This window comes from Linepithema humile, chromosome 6, assembly GCF_040581485.1.
Source record: "Linepithema humile isolate Giens D197 chromosome 6, Lhum_UNIL_v1.0, whole genome shotgun sequence".
NCBI lineage: Eukaryota > Metazoa > Arthropoda > Insecta > Hymenoptera > Formicidae > Linepithema > Linepithema humile.
In genome coordinates, this window is record NC_090133.1 from 8387749 (window position 1) to 8409538 (window position 21790).

General features: G+C 32.1%; 3 protein-coding genes across 10 annotated transcripts; 2 read left to right on the forward strand and 1 right to left on the reverse strand.

Annotated features, from left to right (window-relative positions):
• Positions 1-3: 3 nt before the first annotated feature.
• Positions 4-1303, forward strand: LOC137000658 (WD repeat-containing protein on Y chromosome-like). Of its 2 annotated transcripts, XM_067357964.1 has the most exons (5): positions 4-339; positions 411-585; positions 645-845; positions 982-1067; positions 1155-1303. In XM_067357964.1, the coding sequence occupies exons 1-5, from the start codon at positions 143-145 to the stop codon at positions 1246-1248; spliced, it is 753 nt and encodes a 250-aa protein (XP_067214065.1). In that variant the 5' UTR covers positions 4-142; the 3' UTR covers positions 1249-1303. The 2 variants fall into 2 exon arrangements, with proteins under 2 accessions (XP_067214065.1, XP_067214063.1); XM_067357962.1 differs by having other exon boundaries at positions 982-1303.
• On the reverse strand, positions 1301-5423 carry LOC105678281 (inner centromere protein A-like). 2 transcript variants are annotated; one of them, XM_012377480.2, is made up of 7 exons: positions 4753-5423; positions 3650-4675; positions 3380-3544; positions 3100-3284; positions 2638-3025; positions 2443-2542; positions 1301-2359 (listed from the first exon to the last, which is right to left on the reverse strand). In XM_012377480.2, the coding sequence occupies exons 1-7, from the start codon at positions 5200-5202 to the stop codon at positions 2154-2156; spliced, it is 2520 nt and encodes an 839-aa protein (XP_012232903.1). In that variant the 5' UTR covers positions 5203-5423; the 3' UTR covers positions 1301-2153. The 2 variants fall into 2 exon arrangements, with proteins under 2 accessions (XP_012232903.1, XP_012232904.1); XM_012377481.2 differs by having other exon boundaries at positions 3665-4675; positions 4753-5422.
• A 7428-nt stretch (positions 5424-12851) lies between these two features.
• LOC137000657 (cytochrome P450 6k1-like) lies at positions 12852-20264 on the forward strand. Of its 6 annotated transcripts, XM_067357944.1 has the most exons (8): positions 12858-13129; positions 13357-13435; positions 13873-16070; positions 16806-17377; positions 17492-17716; positions 17956-18230; positions 18600-18780; positions 19903-20264. In XM_067357944.1, the coding sequence occupies exons 3-8, from the start codon at positions 16006-16008 to the stop codon at positions 20064-20066; spliced, it is 1482 nt and encodes a 493-aa protein (XP_067214045.1). In that variant the 5' UTR covers positions 12858-13129; positions 13357-13435; positions 13873-16005; the 3' UTR covers positions 20067-20264. The 6 variants fall into 6 exon arrangements, with proteins under 6 accessions (XP_067214049.1, XP_067214045.1, XP_067214044.1 ...); XM_067357943.1 differs by lacking the exon at positions 13357-13435; XM_067357946.1 differs by lacking the exon at positions 13357-13435 and having other exon boundaries at positions 12874-12954.
• Positions 20265-21790: the final 1526 nt, after the last annotated feature.

The following is a 21790-nucleotide window of genomic DNA, read 5'->3' on the forward strand; positions in this document are numbered from 1 at the left end:
TCGCAACAGGTTCTTCGCGAAACAAAATTGAAGATTAAGTTCGGAACACCTTTCTTCAAAACACCTGTGATCTCGTTTTAAATTCCTTTCCGAATTAGGCCACAGCGTGGGATACGTAAAGGTCTGGCTGCTTTCCAATTACATGCTACCGGACCCGCCGAAAGTGTCCATGCCGCTACTCAGATTGGAATTTCCGTTTCTGTGGAAGGACAGAGTAAGCGGGAGGGCGAAGAGGGCGATACGAGGTCAAGCACTGCCGCTCCTGCTGACGTCTGTGCGCGCTCATACGCAGGGAGTCACTTCTCTCCAGATCGTTTCCAGCGCGCGAATAATAGTCAGGTACGCGGCATCATCATATTGTTAAAATTGGACGAAGCGCATTTTGACATCTGAAACATTGAATGTGGCAGCGGCAGTACGGATCGCACGGTACGTTTGTGGAGTCTCGGAGGCCGTTACATATCCACGTTGGGCACGTTTAGAGAGTGGACTCCGATCTTGCCCGCTGTGCCTGTAGACAAGTATTTCGAGGATTATAAACTTCCAGCAGATGTCAAGAAATTCGCTAGCTGCACCACTTTGAAGGTAAAAATCGAAAAGATACAAGAAATTGTATGTGCAATCACAGCTTTCCGTGATAAAAGGTACTTCACGGCGGTGTGAGACAAGTGCAACTGGAGATTGAGAAAGAGGAAATTGATGTCCCGAAAGAAATTGCCGAAGAGGAGCGACGTGTGCTGTACGGCAAGCAATTTGACAGTTCGCTGCTTGAAAATTATTACAAATCACAATCGCCTAGTAAAACATATCAGGAATATTTAAGGCTGGATAATAGTTTGCCTTATGTAAGCACATGTTTCGCATGCTTTAGATTTATATATAATAGTTTGTGTAACAGAATATATATAAATTCAATTTTTATTATTATATATACGTATTGTATAAGGCAATTTGACTTATAACGATTTCACATACTTGTAGATACCGATCTATCTGCATTTACCAACACATTCCTTGATATCTATAAAGGCGCAAAAAACACTCTTACTACAGAAAATGGAACTCGCGTATGTATTTTTGCTTTTTAAAATTTCTAGAAAAAAAAACAGCGTAGATGTCTATCCAATATTTTATAAAAATACTTGTAATTTCAGTAAAAAGGTGTATTTAGGAAAAGCAATGAAGCCACTGCGCTTACATGTAACGGATCAAACTAAGTCCACGAAATCAAGTTTACTGCGCCGTTAACTTTTTATAATCAAATTAAAAAATTTGTACAAAATACAATATTTGCTATTGGTAATTTGTAATTGTCGTATTTATTTAAAAATATATTTTCGTCATCATTCACCAATTGGGTGCTTTTCACCAAGAAACACAAGTCAATTTCTGGAACGGCTTTCATAGTCTAATTTTAGTTTGCTCTGAATATAATTAAATCATAATCGCAATTAAGCCAAAAATTTGCCTTATTTATTTAACAGTTATAAATCTATATAGCATTTTTAAATCATTTTAAAATTAATTTTAATTATAATATAGTAGTATAAAAACCGCTCTAAAAGTCGGCTTATATTCTCGTCTGGAAAACACCGAATATCGATTATCTAACTGTAAATTTTAATCTCTCTTTACAAGTATAAATAAATATATATATATATATATGAGATATAAACATGAGAATGCGTTGTTTATTGTTATATCTCATGTTTACAATTGTGAATAATATATATAACGCGTTTTTAATAATTAACTTTTACTTATTTATATATTGATTATCTACAAATTTTAATTTCTCTTTGGTCTACCAAATAGATAATAGATAGTAAATAATCAATATATAAATAAGTAAAAGTTAATTATTAAAAACGCGTTATATATATTATTCACAATTGTAAACATATATGTATATATATATATATATAAATCATTATTGTACTTACCAAAGAAAAATTAAAATTTGTGGATAATCAATGTATAAATAAGTAAAAGCTAATTATTAAAAACGCGTTATATATATTATTCACAATTGTGAACATGAGATATAACAATAAACAACGCACTCTCATGTTTTCTACATGCATATGATACTTTAAAGATTAATGCACGCATACAATACTGTTTAAATCTTCAAGTGCAGTTGAGAATTTTAATTATTTCGATAAAGACTCGACTTCCATCATATCAGTACGCGGAGGCATTTTCCAGATTGCACTGGACGTACGCTTCAATCGACTTCTGTCTATACCTTGGAACAATTCCGTTAAATCTGGCGTGCACTTACGAGTATTGAAGAATTTGTTAATTAATCCTTGAGGAATATGTCGTTGCATTGCAAGTTTTATTTTGCGATTATGTGCTGAAAATTAAAAAAAAATTTTTTTTTTTCTAAATCGTTCCTGCTCAACCATGTATAATTTAAATTATCGTTAAAATACATACGTTGTGCCCAATACGGTATCTCATGTTTTGGCCTGCTTTCATCGTCTGAATCATCATCAGGCTCGCTTTCTAATTTGTAATCTGTCGGTCCTGGCTTGTTCTGCAAAAAATCCAGAAGCGATTAATAAAAATCGATTGTGTTACATTGCGAGAAAAAAGATTCGAGAAATTTTCTTCGTTGCGAAAAAAACTCACTTTAGCTTGAGCAGCGAGCATTAACTGTTTTTGTTTCAGTGCTTCGGTAGCAGCTTGTTGTTGAGCTCGTACTTCCGCTTCCCTGCGTTTCTCAGCTTCTTGTTCACGGCGTCTTTGTTCGGCGAGTAAACGCTCCATCTCCTCTTGCTCCTGCAATTTCTGCAATCTTTGTTGCTCTTCTAATTTACGACGTTCTTCCTTCTCCTGTGCTCGTTGCATTAGAGCTAAACGCTTCTTTTCTACCTCCTCGCGGAGCTTTTCCTGCATTAAATGAGCCAATTTTGCCTTTTCCTCTCTTTCTTTCTCGGCCTTGTAACGTTTTTCTAGCTCTTGCTTCTCTTTAGCTTCTCTCGCTAATTTATTCTTGAGTTCCTTCTGCTGTCGCTTTCTATACGCAAAACATACAAGAGACATTAATTCAACAATTATATATTTCTTATGCATCATGATGTCTTTATATACCTTCTTTTTTCTTCTGTCAGTAATCTCAAAGTTTCGTCTCTCTTCTTTCTTGCGTCATCCTCAGGTCGCTTCTTATCCTCCGTTTTTTCCGAATTGGTTGAATTGGTTTTACTAACGCTTTTTGTGATTAAGGAATCGATACCAGTAAGAATATTTGCACGCTGAGCGCTTAAAACTTTAGGACACTAAAATTGAAGTACATGTAAGATCTCTGTGTAAAGAGTATATAAATATCTTAGCACAATATTATGAAGAAAATAAAATTGAAAATCAATCTCACATTTAAGATATTTTGGGTATTTGTGGGAGTTTGACGATTTATAGATGTTGGAGGTTGAACCATTCTCAATTTATTTAAAGGCGTTGTTTTTTGCTGCATTTGTTTTGTACTTGGTTTATCAAGTAATTTAGTGATTCGTTCTGGCATCTTGGTAGTGTCTTTGTTCTGAAAAAAAAAAAAAGATCAATTTGTTGCTAATAAAATGTTACAAGTTAATAGAAAAAAATTGTACAAATTAAACTTATATAACAATTGTAGAATGTAACTAACCACAGATGCTTTTACCTCTTTATATTCCTCAGTATCTTTTATTTGCTTCGCTAAAGAGATTTTCTTTGCTTTTGCAAGCGACTTGCGAGCCAACATTTGCGTGACATTTTCTGCCACGGTATTCATTGCACGAGTTTTTGATCTGGTTATTCTGCTTGGGGCGTCTACATCAACCGACTTTGGACTATTCATCGCCACTTGCTCAAATGCCTCTACTCGCTTTTTTACAGACTCGTTTGCATAAGCATTAAATAATGCACTGGATTTGTACGTAGCTTTATTAATTTTATCCTGTGCAATCGTAGGCGCGCCTCTAAGACGTGTTTTCATTGGCGTATTAGGGATCTCATTGTCACTGGGTGATAAGCTTTTAATTTCCTTCTTTGTATTATATTTCGATCTCTTTACCTCAGGCGATGATTCATCTTCTGTGATTAACTCATTATAATTATTGAATTCCATAATTTCCTTTTTTGACTGCACAGGACTGTCCTGTAGTGCTTTCTTTGTACTCGATCTCTTTTTCGATTCTGCATTATTTTCTACTTTTTGAATTACCATTGTCTCATTTAATTTTGTCTGTTTCGGCAAACGCTCCAATACAACTGTAACATTTAATTTCTTTTCAGAACTATGTTTCATAGTTGAATTCATAAGTGGAGTGGGCTTTTCAATTGCATCCTCGTACAAAGATTCCTCAACATTATCCGTATTGGGTGCGACAATCATATCATCGACTTTATTCACTTCTCCATCTTGAGAACTTTTAAGTTTTGATCTATCTGAACATTGCAATTTCGATAATTCAACAGTGTTCTCTTCGTCAACCTCTTCAGTCTCTTGAATTTTCTTAAGCGAAGCAGCTTGAGCGACCTGTTCAGATTTCTTTTTCGTTAATCTTTTCGACCTTTTTGGTTTTCCTAGATCCTCATCTACTTTGCTATATTTAGAACTGCTTCTAATATCATCTTCGTCAGAACTGCTTACCGCAGACTTCTTTCTTTTGGCTGAATGTTGTCTCTTTGCCTAATAATCATAAATTTATACAATATATAATAACTTTCTATTAATATTACAAAAATAATATAAAGACTATTACTTACTTTCTTTACAGATGTATTAACATCTTGAAAAACTTGTTTCTTGATATTATTTGCTGCTTTCATAGATGCATTCCTCTTTGATCTGCCACTCAGTATACTCGTCTCTTGCTCTTCCATATCAATAGATTGAAGAGAAGTTGTTGACTGACTATTTTCTACTTCAAATACCTCATTTTCTGGTATAGTTTCGATACGTGGAACCGCTCTTTTTCGCAATATCTTCGGCGTTTTCATAACAAACGGACCAGACGATGGTTGTGACAATTGGGTTGCCAGTTCTTGGAAGTAAGCCAAACTATCATCGACATTCTGGTGGAGGCGATTCGTCATTTCCACACCACGATTGTGGATACTCAAAAGGTCATTTAAAACTATAGCCATAATTTCGTCTTTTGATTTGGGCATGGTAGTAGACTGAGAATACGATGGTTTATGAACATCAAGCTCCATAAAAAAGCAAATATTATTTTCTACCCCAACGACACGAAACTCGCTAACATAACGTATCCGAAAAAGACACTAATTTATTCTTCGATATGAAATAAACAACCCGGAAGAATCACACACTAGCGTCCGTTGCTTCTTGGCGGGATTATCGGTACAAATAAAGACGCTCCTCCCAAGAAGGAAAGCAACGACTTTTCTGTTTGATTCGAATAGAGATCAGTGGCGTCATCTATCTATATCTGCCGTCACCGCAATATATGATTGGTTGCATTCAGTCAATGAAACCACCTTAAAAGCATTTTCTCCTAGACGTTACTGCAGAGAATTTATTTTTCAATATTGGTAATTCTGGTAATATTGGTAATATTGGTAATTTACAAAAATTATTTTTTAAATTTAGTACATAGTATTATATACACATAAAATAATAAAATTCAAAATATTGTGATAAAGTTTATTTTATATTACTCGCTTTCAGATTTTTTTATTTCAGATTATATTATCAAATCATAATATTAGGATATTTTTGTTTTATAATGTGTTACATATCATATGTTAATTGTTCTAAATTTTGCAACTTTTATTATATTTGTTACGAATACGTCTTGTTATATTGTTACACATGTTTCGTATCAAATACTATCGTATCCTTTTATGATACTAGATTTGAACGATGTATCAATATTCATATTCGAGAACATTCGTTCTTGTATACGTCGCTTTTAGCGACCTTTCTTATCGAATACTGCGACAGAAGCATCGTAATCAGTTGCACGTGGTTGCACGCACAGTTTCTACCACACAAAAGGCATACAATGGTTACGCAATTTGAAACTTGGCTGCAGAAACATTTTGCAAAGGATTCGAAGTTTAAAATAAAATGTAACCATTGCTCAAGAAGCATGTATTACATGGACAAATACGACTTCAAACGTCATATTCGACGCCATCATAGAAAAATTTACAATTCTGAAAAATTTGCACAAGATTCATGCTGGCGATATTTTATAAAAATAGACGACATATATGCAACATGTATAAAATGTAACAGTATTGTGCGGTATAAGATAAATACTAATTCTCCAACGATTAATCAAAGCTTAAGAAATCATTTATCCCAGCATTACGAAGAGCTGATGTACACAAATAACTTTGAATGGATATCGAAATATTTTAGAAAAAGTTATACAGTTAAGCATCTATTTGCTTTAGAATGCACTATTTGTTGCTATTTGCTATAATAGGTAATTTGCTTGATAAAATAGTAGACCACATAAAAATTTTCCATTTATTCACGGAGTAAAGATCATAGAAGTCCTGTTAAAAAAGTTAATTGAAGAAAAAGCGACAGTAAGTTTCATTAATATTCATATTTATATTATTTATCATTAATATTTAAAATATTTAAAAAATGTTTATCAGGAGACGCGGTAGTGTCTCCGGCCAAGTTCAAAAAACGACATTACTAAGTCAGAAAAAGAGTCTCTGGCAAAGTTCAGAAAATGACACTACATAAGGTCTGTTCTTTATAGCTGAACTGACTGCACTAGTTCAGAGTTTATCTTTCTCCTTTCAATATGGAGAGAAAAAGATAAACTCTGAACTAGTGCAGCCAGTTCAGCTATAAAGAACAGACCTTAAGTCTCTTATCCTGCGCGCACGAAGTCGACTTTTCGAGGGTTTGTAGCAACTAAAATATAAAAAATTTTATAAAAACACATAATATATCCTTAAAAGCGGCATCGCCACGACTAATTTGAGCCAAAAAAAATTAAAATTGGTCCAGCCGTTCCGGAGATACAAGCGGTCAAAAAGTGATGTTGGTAATGCAAAAATTAAGAAACGTCGTCTCCTTATTCTTCTCCTCTGTCCGCAGGGGCGGATGAAGAATTTACGGGGCCCAGGGTATTATCATTATCATTAAAATTTACGGGAATTTTTCGCACCAGGTGCCAAGGGTCGACGAATTCGATTTTTGGGAGTTGCACTACGGGAATTCCACGCACCAGGTCCCAAGGGTCGACGAATTCGACTACCCCGAGTTGCGCTACGGGAATTCCTCGCACCAGGTGCCAAGGATCGACGAATTCGACTTCCGCAAGTTGCGCAACGAAAATTTTTTGCACTAGGTGCCAAGAGTCGTCGAATTCGATTTCCTCGAGTTGCGCTACGAGAATTCCTCGCACCAGGTGTCAAGGGTCGATGAATTCGACTTTTGCGAGTTGCGCTACGGAAATTTTTCGCACTAGGTGCAAAGGGTCGACGAATTCGACTTCCCCGAGTTGCGCTACGGGAATTCCTCGCACCAAATGTCAAGGGTCGACGAATTCGATTTTCGGGAGCTGCGCTACGGGAATTCCTCGCACCAGATCCCAAGAGTTGACGAATTCGAGTACTCCGAGTTGCGCTACGTGCATTTCTTTCATCAGGTGCCAAGGGTCAATGAATTCGACTTCCCCAAGTTGCACTACAAAAATTTCACAAATATAAAAGAGAGAGACAGATATGACATATTTTGATATAAAATCTAAAATCTCTTAAAATATTTAGTTATCGATAATCTTACCGTAATATTTTTATGCGCAGAATAATAAAACGAATCAATACGTGTAAAAAAAACTCATTGTTATTTTAAAGAACAAGTATGTAATTTACAATGTACTTTTTTTAACAATTATCCGTCTTCCTTATACCACTTGATTCTCATTATTCTAATCATTAAAGTATTACGGTAAGATTATCTATAACTTAATATTTTCAGAGATATTCTAATTTAAATTTTATATCGAAATATGTCAGATCAAGATATAAAATAACTCGAAAAGTATTAAAAAGAACTTCTGCAAAGTATAAAAAAGAAAATTATATCCTTTAAGGGGATGCTGGAGTTATATACCAGCCGGACATTATATTTTTTCGAACAAGAATATCTTTTTATTGGTTGCATAGAATTGTAAATCCTTTTGCAGGAGTAAAGTGTACACAAAAACAAAATTCGGGCTGCTCGACTTTATTTGAAAAAAAAAGAATTAATAACAAAATTTGTTTCTATTCATTAATTTCTATTCTGCTCTTAGGATAACATATTGTATAGAGCTATCTCTTTTCGTTTTTTATAAAAGTTTAACAGTTTTAAGACGCTGAATAAGAGCAGCCCGAATTGCGGACTGCAGAATAGAATGTTATGGAACCATTAAAATTGGGCTGAAAAGTCTAATGTAAAAAATATTCTTGTCCGACTATTTTTACATACGTGTGCGTCCAATATCGGTATAACAGATGAAAAAATAACAGAAGATTAGTTCCAGGATAATATCAGAGAGGCGCTATACAATAATATGCGAATATATACACGCACCACACATACGCATACACAATACATTCATACTTAGATTATAACTTATGCCGATAATATCACTCTCATTTTTAGTTTCATCAAAATGATGGCGCTTTCGCGTCGGAGTTCGTCATGCCCTATCTACACCGAAGGATAATCCTACTTGTGGCTCATCCGAGCGAGTAATGTAGACGACCGAAAATCATACTGAAGTTGGTTTTCAATCGTACCAACTCAAAAAAGCAAATCACTCATCAGAATATTTGCATATAAAAAGCAAAGATATTTCTATAAAAAATAATCTTCTGTCGAACAGAATAACAATTCGGGTTATCTTATGACCCGCGCGCGCGCGGTTTATGCTTCGGTCTTAATCTTAATCTTAAGAGTTGATAACGTAGAATGCCATAAGGGCGTTTATACTTCCCTAGTCTTAATCTTATAGCGTTTTCGATTATACAGGATTTGAACGACCCAGGGTTGATCAATCACTATTTTACTATAAATGCAAGTCTTTCATTGGTGGAGAGGTTGCAATGACGTCATTAACCAACCCTGGGTCGTTCAAATCCTGTATAATCGAAAACGCTATTAGTCTTAATCTTATAGTGTTTTCGATTATACAGGATTTGAACGACCCAGGGTTGGTTAATGACGTCATTGCAACCTCTCCACCAATGAAAGACTTGCATTTATAGTAAAATAGTGATTGATCAACCCTGGGTCGTTCAAATCCTGTATAATCGAAAACGCTATTAATCTTGGAAAGATCCCATCTTTTAACTTTAGTCCCTAATGTCCTAAGGCCGGGCCAATGAGGTAAGTCTGACGTCCGACGCAGCACGAAACCGCGCGAAATAATGGTTTTCGATTTTTGTAAAATACGAAAATAAGTGATGCTGATTTAATTGAATGTGTCCAACAATTCGATGTTGTTTGGAATAAAAAAAATCCAAATTATAAAAATAAATTAGTGGTTAGGTTTTGTTACATTTGCACATGCGTAGTCCGAATTTCCAGGGAAGCATAAACGAGTCCTTAAGATTAATAGCGTTTTCGATTATACAGGATTTGAACGACCCAGGGTTGGTTAATGACGTCATTGCAACCTCTCCACCAATGAAAGACTTGCATTTATAGTAAAATAGTGATTGATCAACCCTGGGTCGTTCAAATCCTGTATAATCGAAAACGCTATAAGACTAAGATTAAGATTAAGACCGAAGCATAAACCAGCCATTAGATCGGATGAAAGTTTGTTTTATAGGCTAGGTACTGAAATTATTACCGGTTTTAAAGTCAACGGTACTAATATAACAACACTAAAATTGTACTTAGTGTAGACGAGCGAAAGTGGTCGGATGAGCTACAAGTAGGATTATCCTTCGGTGTAGATAGAGCATCAGGCACTCCAGCATCCTTTTAAACAATTCCAAAAAATATATAAATATGAAACTATCGAAGGCTTAGAACATATATACTGAAAGGGGCATAGCCTATCTAAATATACATAACAAAAGTGTCCCCTACATCTATCTATCCTTGTCTGTACGAAATCGGTCAATGCGCTTGCGCGAATGAATAACCGCTTAAGTTGAAAGTAGAAAGATTTAAAATAGGTGGAAGGCATTTGAAAATTTGATTATAATAATTTATTCTTTAAGTTATATTATAATATAATTGCAATATATTATAAATTATATATAATAATATGTAGTAATATGTAATAATAGTCTTGCAAAATAAAATATAAAAATAATGATGCACATAACCAAAAACAAATACTGTAATGAACAATAATTATATACAGGATGTACAGGATGAACTAAAATAAGATAACAAACTTTGAGGAGTGAGACCAAACATGAAAAAAAATTTGACATTAACATATGTCCGTCAAACCCACTGTTACTGAAATAAAATATATATTATTAATGAAAAATAAAAAAGTAATATTTATTATTATGTAATATTCTCGCTCCTCTAAAGTTTGTTATCTTATTTTAATTATATCTTGTATATATAGTAACTAGTACAATAAAAATTATTATAATAAATAATTAAAAAAATATTTAAAAACTTTATTGATGTTTAAATAGTATTAGTTTTGTATACTTTTTTATGATTATTTCTTTAGACTTGATTATATTGGAAGGCTTGTCATAGATAAGCTTGTCTAGTTTGTCATCACACACATCAACATAATCGACGCATGCGTATTACAATAAAATGTACAGACAAGGATAGATAGATGTTGAGGACAACGGCAAGTCAGCTATGCCCCTTCCAGTATATATATTCTAAAATCGAAGGACGGTAAGAATTTTTTTTGGTTATCTAACAGTTACTAGATTAGCTTTACATGAGTTTTTTTTTAATTAAATTTTTCTACGTTTGAGTTAAAAAAAATCCCGAGTTCTTAGAATACAAATTAATGACGCAACAATAAAAAAAAGAACTTGAAGACTAATCAGCAAGATGCGGTCACTGAGTAGCAATTATTTACATTTTTTTCTGTTTATTAGTCGAGCGAGTCGTTCGCTAATGATAATGGCAGCATCTACAGAAATATCTTAAGCTGCGTTCGGCATTGCAAATCAGAGACATCCGTTTGCTCTTTTACCTAGAAAATCTATACGTATACATGACGAAACTATAGATTTTCAAGGTGAAAGAGCAAACGGATGCCTCTGATTTGCAATGCCGAACGCAGCTTTAGATCATAAAATACTGAACAAAGTACAATTTGATTACGTAATTTCTTGCAAATTTTACAGCATATTAATTTAATTTTTTATTTAATGACACAACACAATTTGACTGAACTTGAAATTGTAAAATAATCGAATTCCATAAATTTGTTATTTGTCCAACGGCTAGTTCATCAATATTTATAAAACATTGGAGATGGTTATAAAGATGGAGCAAAACGTTTGAAGAATAAAGAAAAGCGAAATTTAATGATTGTTACTTTTTACATCTAGCTACCCACATAGCAAAGATCTCCCCAGGACATCCCAATTTGATCGAAATAGTCCCAGTTTGATCCAGAACAAAACGTTATCCGTAGGATTACCTGAGGATATCCCGTGTAGCATGTCCTGTGGATATCTTATGTACGATCTCCGCAGGACATCCCATTTTGATCAAAATGATTCGAATGATACAGATCGATAATAAATAGTTATTCGTAAGATTTCCTAAAGATATTTCTAGCACAAAAAATATACGTACATTAAAATTGCTGTTTCTTCAAATTTAGCAAAAGATTTCTTACATAAATATTTTTTAGTAAGACATTTTTTTGCTTAATTTGAACAGAGAACAAATTTAATTTTGTGTGCATGCATAAACACACATATAACATACAAATATAATTTTAATCCGTCCATTTGTTAAGAGCAAAGTACAAGTATATATAGAGAAAATATTTATTTCTATTATATGACGATACTAGAACTTGGTCATCGAGTTCTTGGTTCGAGAAGCCAGTATATACAGTGATGGAAGAAAGTTCCGTAATGATCAAATATCTTGGAAAATAATGATTATGGAAGAAAATGTTCAATACAAAAGTTTTAGTATATCAAATGGTCTATTATATGGTTATATTGAAATGACCTTCATGTGACCTTGAAAGACATCGCGAAGGTCAACTTTGAAATCTTAAATAGAATCTCCTATTTTCTATTACATATTCTTAAAGCTGGTGTTAAGACGTTTCCGAAACAATATAATAAAATTATTTTTTATTAAGTACTTTTCGAATTATAAGGCTTGAAAGTTACAGCATTTTGACATAAAATACAAAATATCTTGTAAAACATTCAATTTTCAGAAATCTTTCAGAAGAAAAAATATGTAATTTGCAACATGCAGCTGCATATTTTTTTTTAAAAGCAACAATGTTTTCTTTATATCAATTGATTCGTCTCATTATTTTATGCATAAAAGTATTAAGGTAAGATTCCTGAAAATTGAATGTTTTACAAGATATTTTGTATTTTATGTCAAAATGCTGTAACTTTCAAGCCTCATAACTCGAAAAGTATTTAATAAAAAATAACTTTATTATAGTGTTTCGGAAACGTCTTGACACCAGCTTTAAGAATATGTAATAGAAAATAGGAGTTTCCATTTAAGATTTCAAAGTTGACCTTTGCGGTGTCCTTCAAGGTCACATGAAGGTCATTTCAATATAACCATATAATAGACCACTTAATATATTAAAACTTTTGTATTAAACATTTTCTTCCATAATCATTAATTTCCAAGATATTTGACCGTTACGGAACTTTCTCTCATTACTGTATAAGATTACCGCTTTTTGATTACCTAACCTTTCTCGAATCGACAACTCGAATCAAATTCTAGTGTCGTAGATCGGTGAACATTGAGATTAACGCAGACAGTGAAGTGTGAGTTTTGTGCTATGATTCTCCCTTAAAAAACGGAAAAAGGCGCATAAGCGATAATATAAGGCGTCAGGAACTATTAAATTGACAGATAATTATTAAAATCTAAAATTATTATATCATATGCAGGTCATCTTTCTATATATATCATAAATAAGGTTATGTTTGAGAGATGTTGGTTAGTAGAACACCGCTACTACAATTTTTATTTATATATTTTATATTAATTTTTGTGCTATATATATATTTATAGCACAATTATATATATATATATATATATATATATATATATATATATATGTATATAATTTTTACAAATAAGTTAGTTTTACGTATGTAATATTATGTATATGTATAGTATAGTGAAAATAGGATTCAATATTATTGTTTTAAATTATATTGCAGGAAGAGTTTGCTTATTTACAGTAAAAAAAAGACTATAGATACTAATATTTAAGTCATCATTAATTATTGCGTAAACAAGGTAACATAATATTCTTAACTTATGGCATAAACAAGGTAACATAATACATGCATCTTTAAGAATAACTAGTTCTTTGAAAAATGACAAGAATTATGTATATGTAGGAAATATAAATGTTTGTTTTGTTAATAAATTTAGTGAATGTAAGTTTAGTGAATATATACTACGTATATATATATATATATATATATATATATATATATATACCCACACATACAAATACATAAACAAACACTTAAACACATAGATATTTACACTAATAAATCTATACATAATGCATATACATATAATACATACATTAGATTTAGTTATTAAATTATAAAAATTAGATTAACTTTCCATCTAATTCATTAAACATCTGGTTTAAAAAAATTAAAAATATGTTGAGAGGTATATGTTTATATTTATGTTATATAAATGTTTATACGTATTTGTAGGTGCAGTTCAATTAAAATACCCGCAAGCTACCAAACATGAAATTTCGGAACCAATAAAATCATGGCTTCGTCATGCAAATGAAAAAATAAAAAAACTGTATGCTGCACAATTAAATATTTAATACTTTTCTTTATATTTTGTTCATGTATATAATTCATACATAATATTAGCGATTTTATGTATACAATATTATGTATGTAATATTATTCATATTTAGTTATAATTTTTAGTAATATTAAGTTTATTAATTTATATTTAACAGTGACTAGTGCAATTTTAAAATGTACAAGACGTATCTTTAGCTTTCGTTTTTATATATACAAATTTTATTTTTATTGTGACTATTTTTACATTATATAGTAAATAAAAAATTTTTTAAAAATTACATATTTTATAATAAAATGTGCTTTAAATGTACTATTATTTATATTACTTATACGTACTTTACCTTTTTTAAATGTGTCTATTTCTTAAAATAATGTAATATAATAGAAGCTTTTATTTTTAGAAATTTTGCTAATAATCTTTCCTTTATGCTCATAAAGATACTTACATGTCAAATGTCTATATAAAATATTTGAAAAAATATGTATTTTGAAAAAATGTTTCAAAAATTGTTTAGTTTTAAAGGAGTAATAAAAAGTAGTAATAAAACAATATCTTGATAGTGGTGTCATTAAAGCAAGATTGTCGTAATTTTTTAAAATATAAATAATTAATATGAAATTTTTCGAGAGAGAAAGAGAGAAACATTACTTATTAAGATTACTGTTTTATTGCTTTCTTAACTTAAAACTAAACAATTTCTGTTTAAATCTTTTTAAAAAATATATTTTTTAAAGACATTTTAAATAAATATTTAAAATAAATATTTTTCTGGTATTTATAGTCCGATTTTATATTTAGAATCTTCTTATGATTTCATTCAACTAATGAAATAATGTTGCGCAACCATTTTGTTGATTGAATGTTTTAAAATAATTTCGAATATAAGATCGGATTATTAACACCATCCTATATTCAATAATTTTATTTGGATTTTATCTGGATATAAAAAGATATCCAGGGGACATTGTTGGGATCTAATTTAATCATATGTAGGATATCCCAGGAATATCCCAGGGATTTATTTTTGGATGTCCTACGGATATCTGAAAAGCGGACATTCGGATATCCCACGAATGCCCTACGGATATCCTACGGCTTTGTACAGACATTCCAGGGATATCTGAAAATCCTTTACATTACATCCCACGGATATCCGTAGGATGAAATTTTGCTATGTGGGACATATGACATACAAAATGCAATATTAGCTTGAACTTCATGCATGTACTCATATGTCATTCTTTTGTGCACTTTTATGGATATCATGACATGTCTGCGTTCTGAGCAGCATATGAGCCCGCATTTGTGTCTATTCTTGTCCTCATGTTTGTGAGATATATAAGTACAATATGATCTCAAAATGCATACATTTTCCTATCTGGGTTACTTATATATGTTTATACATAATGCAAGACTTATACATAATCATATATTAGTCTAACAGAGATTCATATATAATTATATATACAATATTGTGGACATTATATATAAGTATGTATAAAAAGTACTTACATGTAATTCTATAAAACATTATAACAACACAAAATCTTTATCATTATAATGTTATTTTAAACATAAGATTTCGTTAAATTAAAACTATTGTAACTATGTTGAACTTGCAGCAAATAGAAGTGTGATAACATTGAAAACAAAGTTTTAAATAATGTTTTAAAAATATTTCTCTGATATTTAAGAAAACTATATTATAAAATAATATATTTAAAATATTTATACAACATTATATCTAAATATTATAAAAATTTACATAAATTAATATTTCAAAACGTTGATTTAATGTTTCTTGCTTACTGGGAATATTGTATGACTCTATTAAATGCTACATGATTATATATGAGAAAATTTTTACCGGGTAAGTACTTACATATATTTCTTACAAACCAGTTGCAAGATCGACGTAATAAGCTTACCATCAGTCATCAACTACGTATAAATAGTCCATCGAGTGTTGCACTGAATTCAGTGTCCACCTATTTGCCCATCTACGTTGTCGATTACTGTGCGAAATGATGATACTCGTTAGTCTTGTATTGATTGTTACGGCAGTAATACTTTTCTTAATATATGCCAGGTTAGCAAAGTAGAGAAATAATATTCAATAATAATTAAAGTTATTTATATATAATATAACATATAAAATATAATTTATGATATTACAATAAGTTATAGAAGTTTGCTAGACTCAAATTGCATTTCTAAGTGCATATTTTACATCAAATTCAGAACATTTTTACTCTCTACTCTGATGGAAATATTTTTCTGAAAATATAACGAAATTTTGCTGAAATGTATTTGGAAATTTCTCTCAATTGACCCCATTAATTAATTTTATAAATATTTTAGCAATTTTTCATTAAAAAGTAACAGTTTTCAGTTTAATTCAGTAAATTTCATAATGTCTAATATTCCAAAACTCTTTTATTACTTTTCAGCAGTATATTTTAGCTTTCCTTATATTTCATAGTATTACATTAAATTTTTATACGAAAAATTATGATTTATTTTGAAATATATTCAGTAATTTTTCAAAAACTTTTATTTTACTTTTCATTGATTTCATAGTACTTTCAGCAAAATATTTCCATCAGGGTAGAGATCGTATCTCGCCATTGAAATCGATTATTAATTATCGACAAAGCGTTGCAAAATTGATTATTGTCGATAAACATGATCAAATAAATTATTATCTGCATTTCAACTGTAAAATTTGGGTCAAAGGAACAGAACAAGGAAAAGTAGTCGTAATGCAACTAAACACACCTGTGTTCGGTGTTTCAAATATACGCTTCACTTTATACTCATGCAGAGGCAAGCTCAATTACTGGAAGAAACGCGGCGTCGAGTCCCTCGAGAGCGATCTGATCTTCGGCAACTTCAAGGACGCCATACTCTTCCGCTCTGCGCCGGGATGGCATATCGGTCAGCTGTACAAAGCTGCTCGGGCGGACGCGGCTTACGTCGGCTTTTACATCTTCCACAAGCCGTGTCTGCTGTTGCGCGACCCGGACGTCATTAGGCAGTTTATGATCCGCGACTTCAAGAACTTCTCCGATCGCCACTTCGCTGGCCCCAGTCAGAAGGACAGCATCGGTATGAGAAATCTGTTCGGCGTGAAGAACCCGGTCTGGAAGTACCTGCGCACCAAGATCGCGCCCACGCTGACGAGGAACAAGCTGAGGCAGATGTTCCCGCTGATGATGGAGATCGGCACGCCGATGATGGAGTATCTGGAGAAGCAGCCAGCGGTCCGCGGCAATGCGAAGCTCGTGGACGTACAGGAGCTTAGTTACAAGTACACGACCGATTTGATCGCGTCCGTCGCCTTCGGCACGAAAATGGACACCTTTCACCATCCGAACACGGAGTTCTCGTCCGGAGGTATTAGTTTTGTGAATTAAACGGCTGAATGCGCGACAGAGCAATCGATAGAGACGGCTGTCGTGTCATTAACTGCGATGCAACTTTAATGCTACATGCGCAATAATTTTGCAGTTTACAAATACTTTTACTCGTTCAAGAGGATGGTCGCTCTGGTGACGGTGTTCTTCATGCCCGAGCTGGTGGAGCTGATCGGGACGAAGATACTTTTCGACTTCTCCTTCGCGCGTAAGGTTTTCTGGAGCGCGATGGAGAATCGCGAAAAAACCGGCGAGAAACGAGGCGACTTCATCGACTCGTTGCTCCAACTCAAGTACGGCGAACAAAATCCTGTTTACAGTGAGTAAATTTGTGCTTTCAATTTTTTATTATTCATTTCTTTGTATCTCGGCAATAGTTAGCGGAATATTATTATTATACGTTTTTAGTATAATCTTTTACGTTTTCCGTTTTCTATTTTTTGTACGACCTTCCTCTGATAATTTTTATGATTTTTTTTTTACCGTGTATTTTACTGCAGTTAAATAAATCAAGAGATAATATAAAAATACATTACAATCGGCTGATGTTTACTGCAGAATTTGAGGGTGAAAATCTGCTGCATCAGTCCGGCACTTTATTTTCCGGCTTCGAATCGAGCAGTACCTGCATGTCCTTCACCCTGATGGAACTAGCGAATTATCCAGAGTGTCAGGACTTAGCCAGGCAGGACATTAATCAAGCAATCGCCAAGCACGGCTGGTCGTACGAAGCGTTCAACGATATGAAGTATCTTGATCAAGTAATAGCCGAAGCTCTCAGGTTGCATCCACCAGTGTCCACCATCGACAGATACACTCGTCAGGATTACAGAGTAAGTCCGAAATGTCATACATTTAGACATCTTTCTCTTCTGAAATATTTAAGTCGAGATTCAAAGTCTTTTTGAATTAATGCTGTTGACTCGCGCAAATGTCAAACAAAAAACTTTTCTCGAAATGTCCTTCTTCAAAACTCTAAATCATTGCAAACTTTGATATAAAATTATTTAAGATAGTAGAGAAGTATAATTTTTTAAAACTTATACGTTTAGAAGTTGAATACTGTGAAAAACTTAACAGAGGGATTATTTATTACAAAATAATCTTGTTCATAAAGTTTACTCTCTTAGAAATAAATTTTTTTGTTCATTCTAATAATTTATTAGAATATCGAAAAAGGCGTAAATGTGTATGTGTTTCAGATTTCTGGCACCGATATCATTATCGAGAAAGGAACACCGGTATTTATTTCTCTGTACGGACTCGGTGAAGATCCGAAGTTTTGGCATGCGCCGGAAGTATTCAACCCTAACAGATTCGCTGAGAATAACCGCGACATGAGCGTTTACCTACCGTTCGGATTAGGTCCCAGGATGTGCGTAGGTAAGTAGTATATTTGTATTATAATAGTAATTTATTCTGTTCTACAATTCTTGTAAGAAGTACACAAAAAATTTTTTTTATTATTATATTATAACAAAAAAGTAATAGCATATAAAAAAGAAAAAATGTAAGGAAAGATAAAGACCGTGACGAATTATCGTGACTTTATTGAAATTGATATCGAATTTATTTAGAACAGAAATTCAGAATTTTATTCTTTAGAGATTGTATCGCCATTGAAGTCGATAAAGCGCGATAGAATTAATTATCGATAAAGCATTGTAAAATTGATTATTATCGATAAAACGTGATAGAATTTATTATTATCTGCATATATGGTAAAAGCAGATAGATTTATATTGCAAGCTAATCGATAAATCGGATGATATAATCGGTGAAACGTAATATACAAGGTGGTCCATGAAACCCGGTCGGGTTCTAGCACTTGTTCTGTTAAAGATAGAAAAAAAATGGTGAAGGCAAAAATTAAAATCTTTTATAAAACTTCTCTAAAGTTCTTGGCGAACCACCTTGTACACTTTTTACCTTATATTTATGGTAAAAAGGAAAGATTATACCTACATTTTTGTTTAATTATACAAATATTTTTTCGAAAAAAATAAGTTCATACATTTTAACTTCCATTAATTAGTTATAATTATTTCTACTGTTTTTACTTCAATTTTTCAATTGAATAGCGCTTCTCTCAAAGGTTTTTCTTTTTTTATTTGAAATTTTTTGGAAGGCAGTTGAATAGAGTTAAATATACTTGAGCTTTAATTCTTGAGTTTTATAAGTAATTTCGAATTTGTAATAGATGATATCATTTTTTTACACTGAGAAAATCGATGCAGACAAATCTTAATTACACAACTTCGGCAAACGAACATCTCATTTACATGTTAATCAAACTTCACTTTGCCTGGCAAAAAAAATAGACAGATTTATTGGAAAAACTCCGAAATTACTTATTGCACAACTCAAGAATTTCACTTGTTTGCTGCTTACTGATAAGACGCTATCACGATTCTACAAAAATTTGATAATCGTTACTTAATACTTCAGTTATTATCAATCAATCAAATCAGTGGATGTTTTAACTTGATCTCTATTAATTCGCAGGAATGAAGGTGGGTCAGCTACACGCTAAAGTTGTCTTAGCGTTGCTTCTACACACTTACGAAATCTGGCAAACCCAGGAGCACAAGAGCGTTCTAGATCCGCGATCGACCTTGACGGCAGCGGGCAACGGGATAAACTTATACTTCAAGAAGATTGTTCAATAACGCGTCTATCAAGTCTGTCGAGTAAAATTTTTTACTTCGAGAGAAGTATTCAAGCTACGATTATTTATTTAACACTTCCTGTCATCGGCACATTAAGCCAAATAAATATACAAGGTACATACACAATAACGCAATTACATGTGTTACAATGTACTATAAAAACCATAATAAATAAGCGTAAAAAATATAAACGGAAAACCACGCATCTTCCAATTTTAGTTCTCTCTCAATATGACATTACTCTTATATTTTTATTTCTATGATATACAAAGAATAAATGATATGTTAACTAAAAATAAATGAAAAAGAATCGATGAAGAGCAAAAGATACATAGATTAGATACTGAAGTGGCTAAAAAAGAATTTGTTATATCATATCTGTTGTATCATACTCAGACAGTTTCTGATAACCTTTATCCACACATCATAGTCTGCAAATTTCAGAAAGAAAGCTTCAGTTTCAATAGAAAAAACAAATTAAAGGTTAAATAAACGATAATGCCGGAGCAACAATTAATCAGTGTAAACTCATGTCAATGCAAAAAGGCTTACGAAATGAACATCTTCAGATATGACACGCATTTTTTTCGATATAGATTTATAGAGCGTTAAAAAAACAGGGACACAAACAAGGTGATTTATTCTAATCTTAACAGTGATCTTAAAAATAAGATTAAAATAAATCATGCTATCCCAGCAAACACCAAGTTACAGTTATATAATTGTTAGTTGTAATTTCCCACTCAACAATATAACTGTTATATAATACACGTGTTATATAACAATTATATTATTGAGTGGGAAATTACAACTAACAATTATATAACTGTAACTTGGTGTTTGCTGGGATATATATTTCTAATTGCTGACAGAAGATTTAAAAGAGTAAAAACACTTTGTTAAAATTCAGTGGTGAAAATCATTTTCTTCGCAATTGCAGAGAATAATTGTTTTATGTTTGGCGCCAGTGTCTGTAGAGTGCGTGCGCTACTGTTGCGTGACTAATAAAAATGCGCTTCTTCTGTTCAGTTAAGACTGTAATCGACAAGAATCCTTCCGCGCGCGCGCGTATTGTCTTTTCACAATAAACTTTATATTAACTACAGAGAATTGATATTGTGTTTCAAGAACCTCTGGCTATAGTACAAAAAGTAATATACATATAGAATGATTAATTGACATCATGTAATTAATTGACATTATGTAAGTTAACATGTTGTTCGGTGTGGCAGCGCCAAGTTTTTTTGTATTTTTTAATAAATATTTTGTTATTTTAATTAAATTTTTTTCAATCAAATTTTGATCAGTTTTATTGATACATTTTATGAATATTTTATGTATGTTTTTTTTTAATTTGCACCTTGAATAACATATCAGTTACTTTTCATGTTGGTGATATATTAAAAATTTAGATAATTATTAAAATATAAACATATTGGAGTATCTTTTTTGGAACTTGGCCAGACCTTATCATTTATGAATTTTTGTGCTTAGATTTATCTAGACAAAGGTTGGCAATGGAAGTGATGGAAACGGCTTTCAAATAGGATCACGACTAGCAATTATAATAATCCTGATTTTGTATCTAATAATCTCTGATATGAGAATGAGAACATTGGCATGTAATTTGACGTATTATCGATTTTATATTTATAAAGTTATAAATATATATTTACACATTTGTTTCATAATTAAATTTACTTCCATAAATAAGATTTATAAAA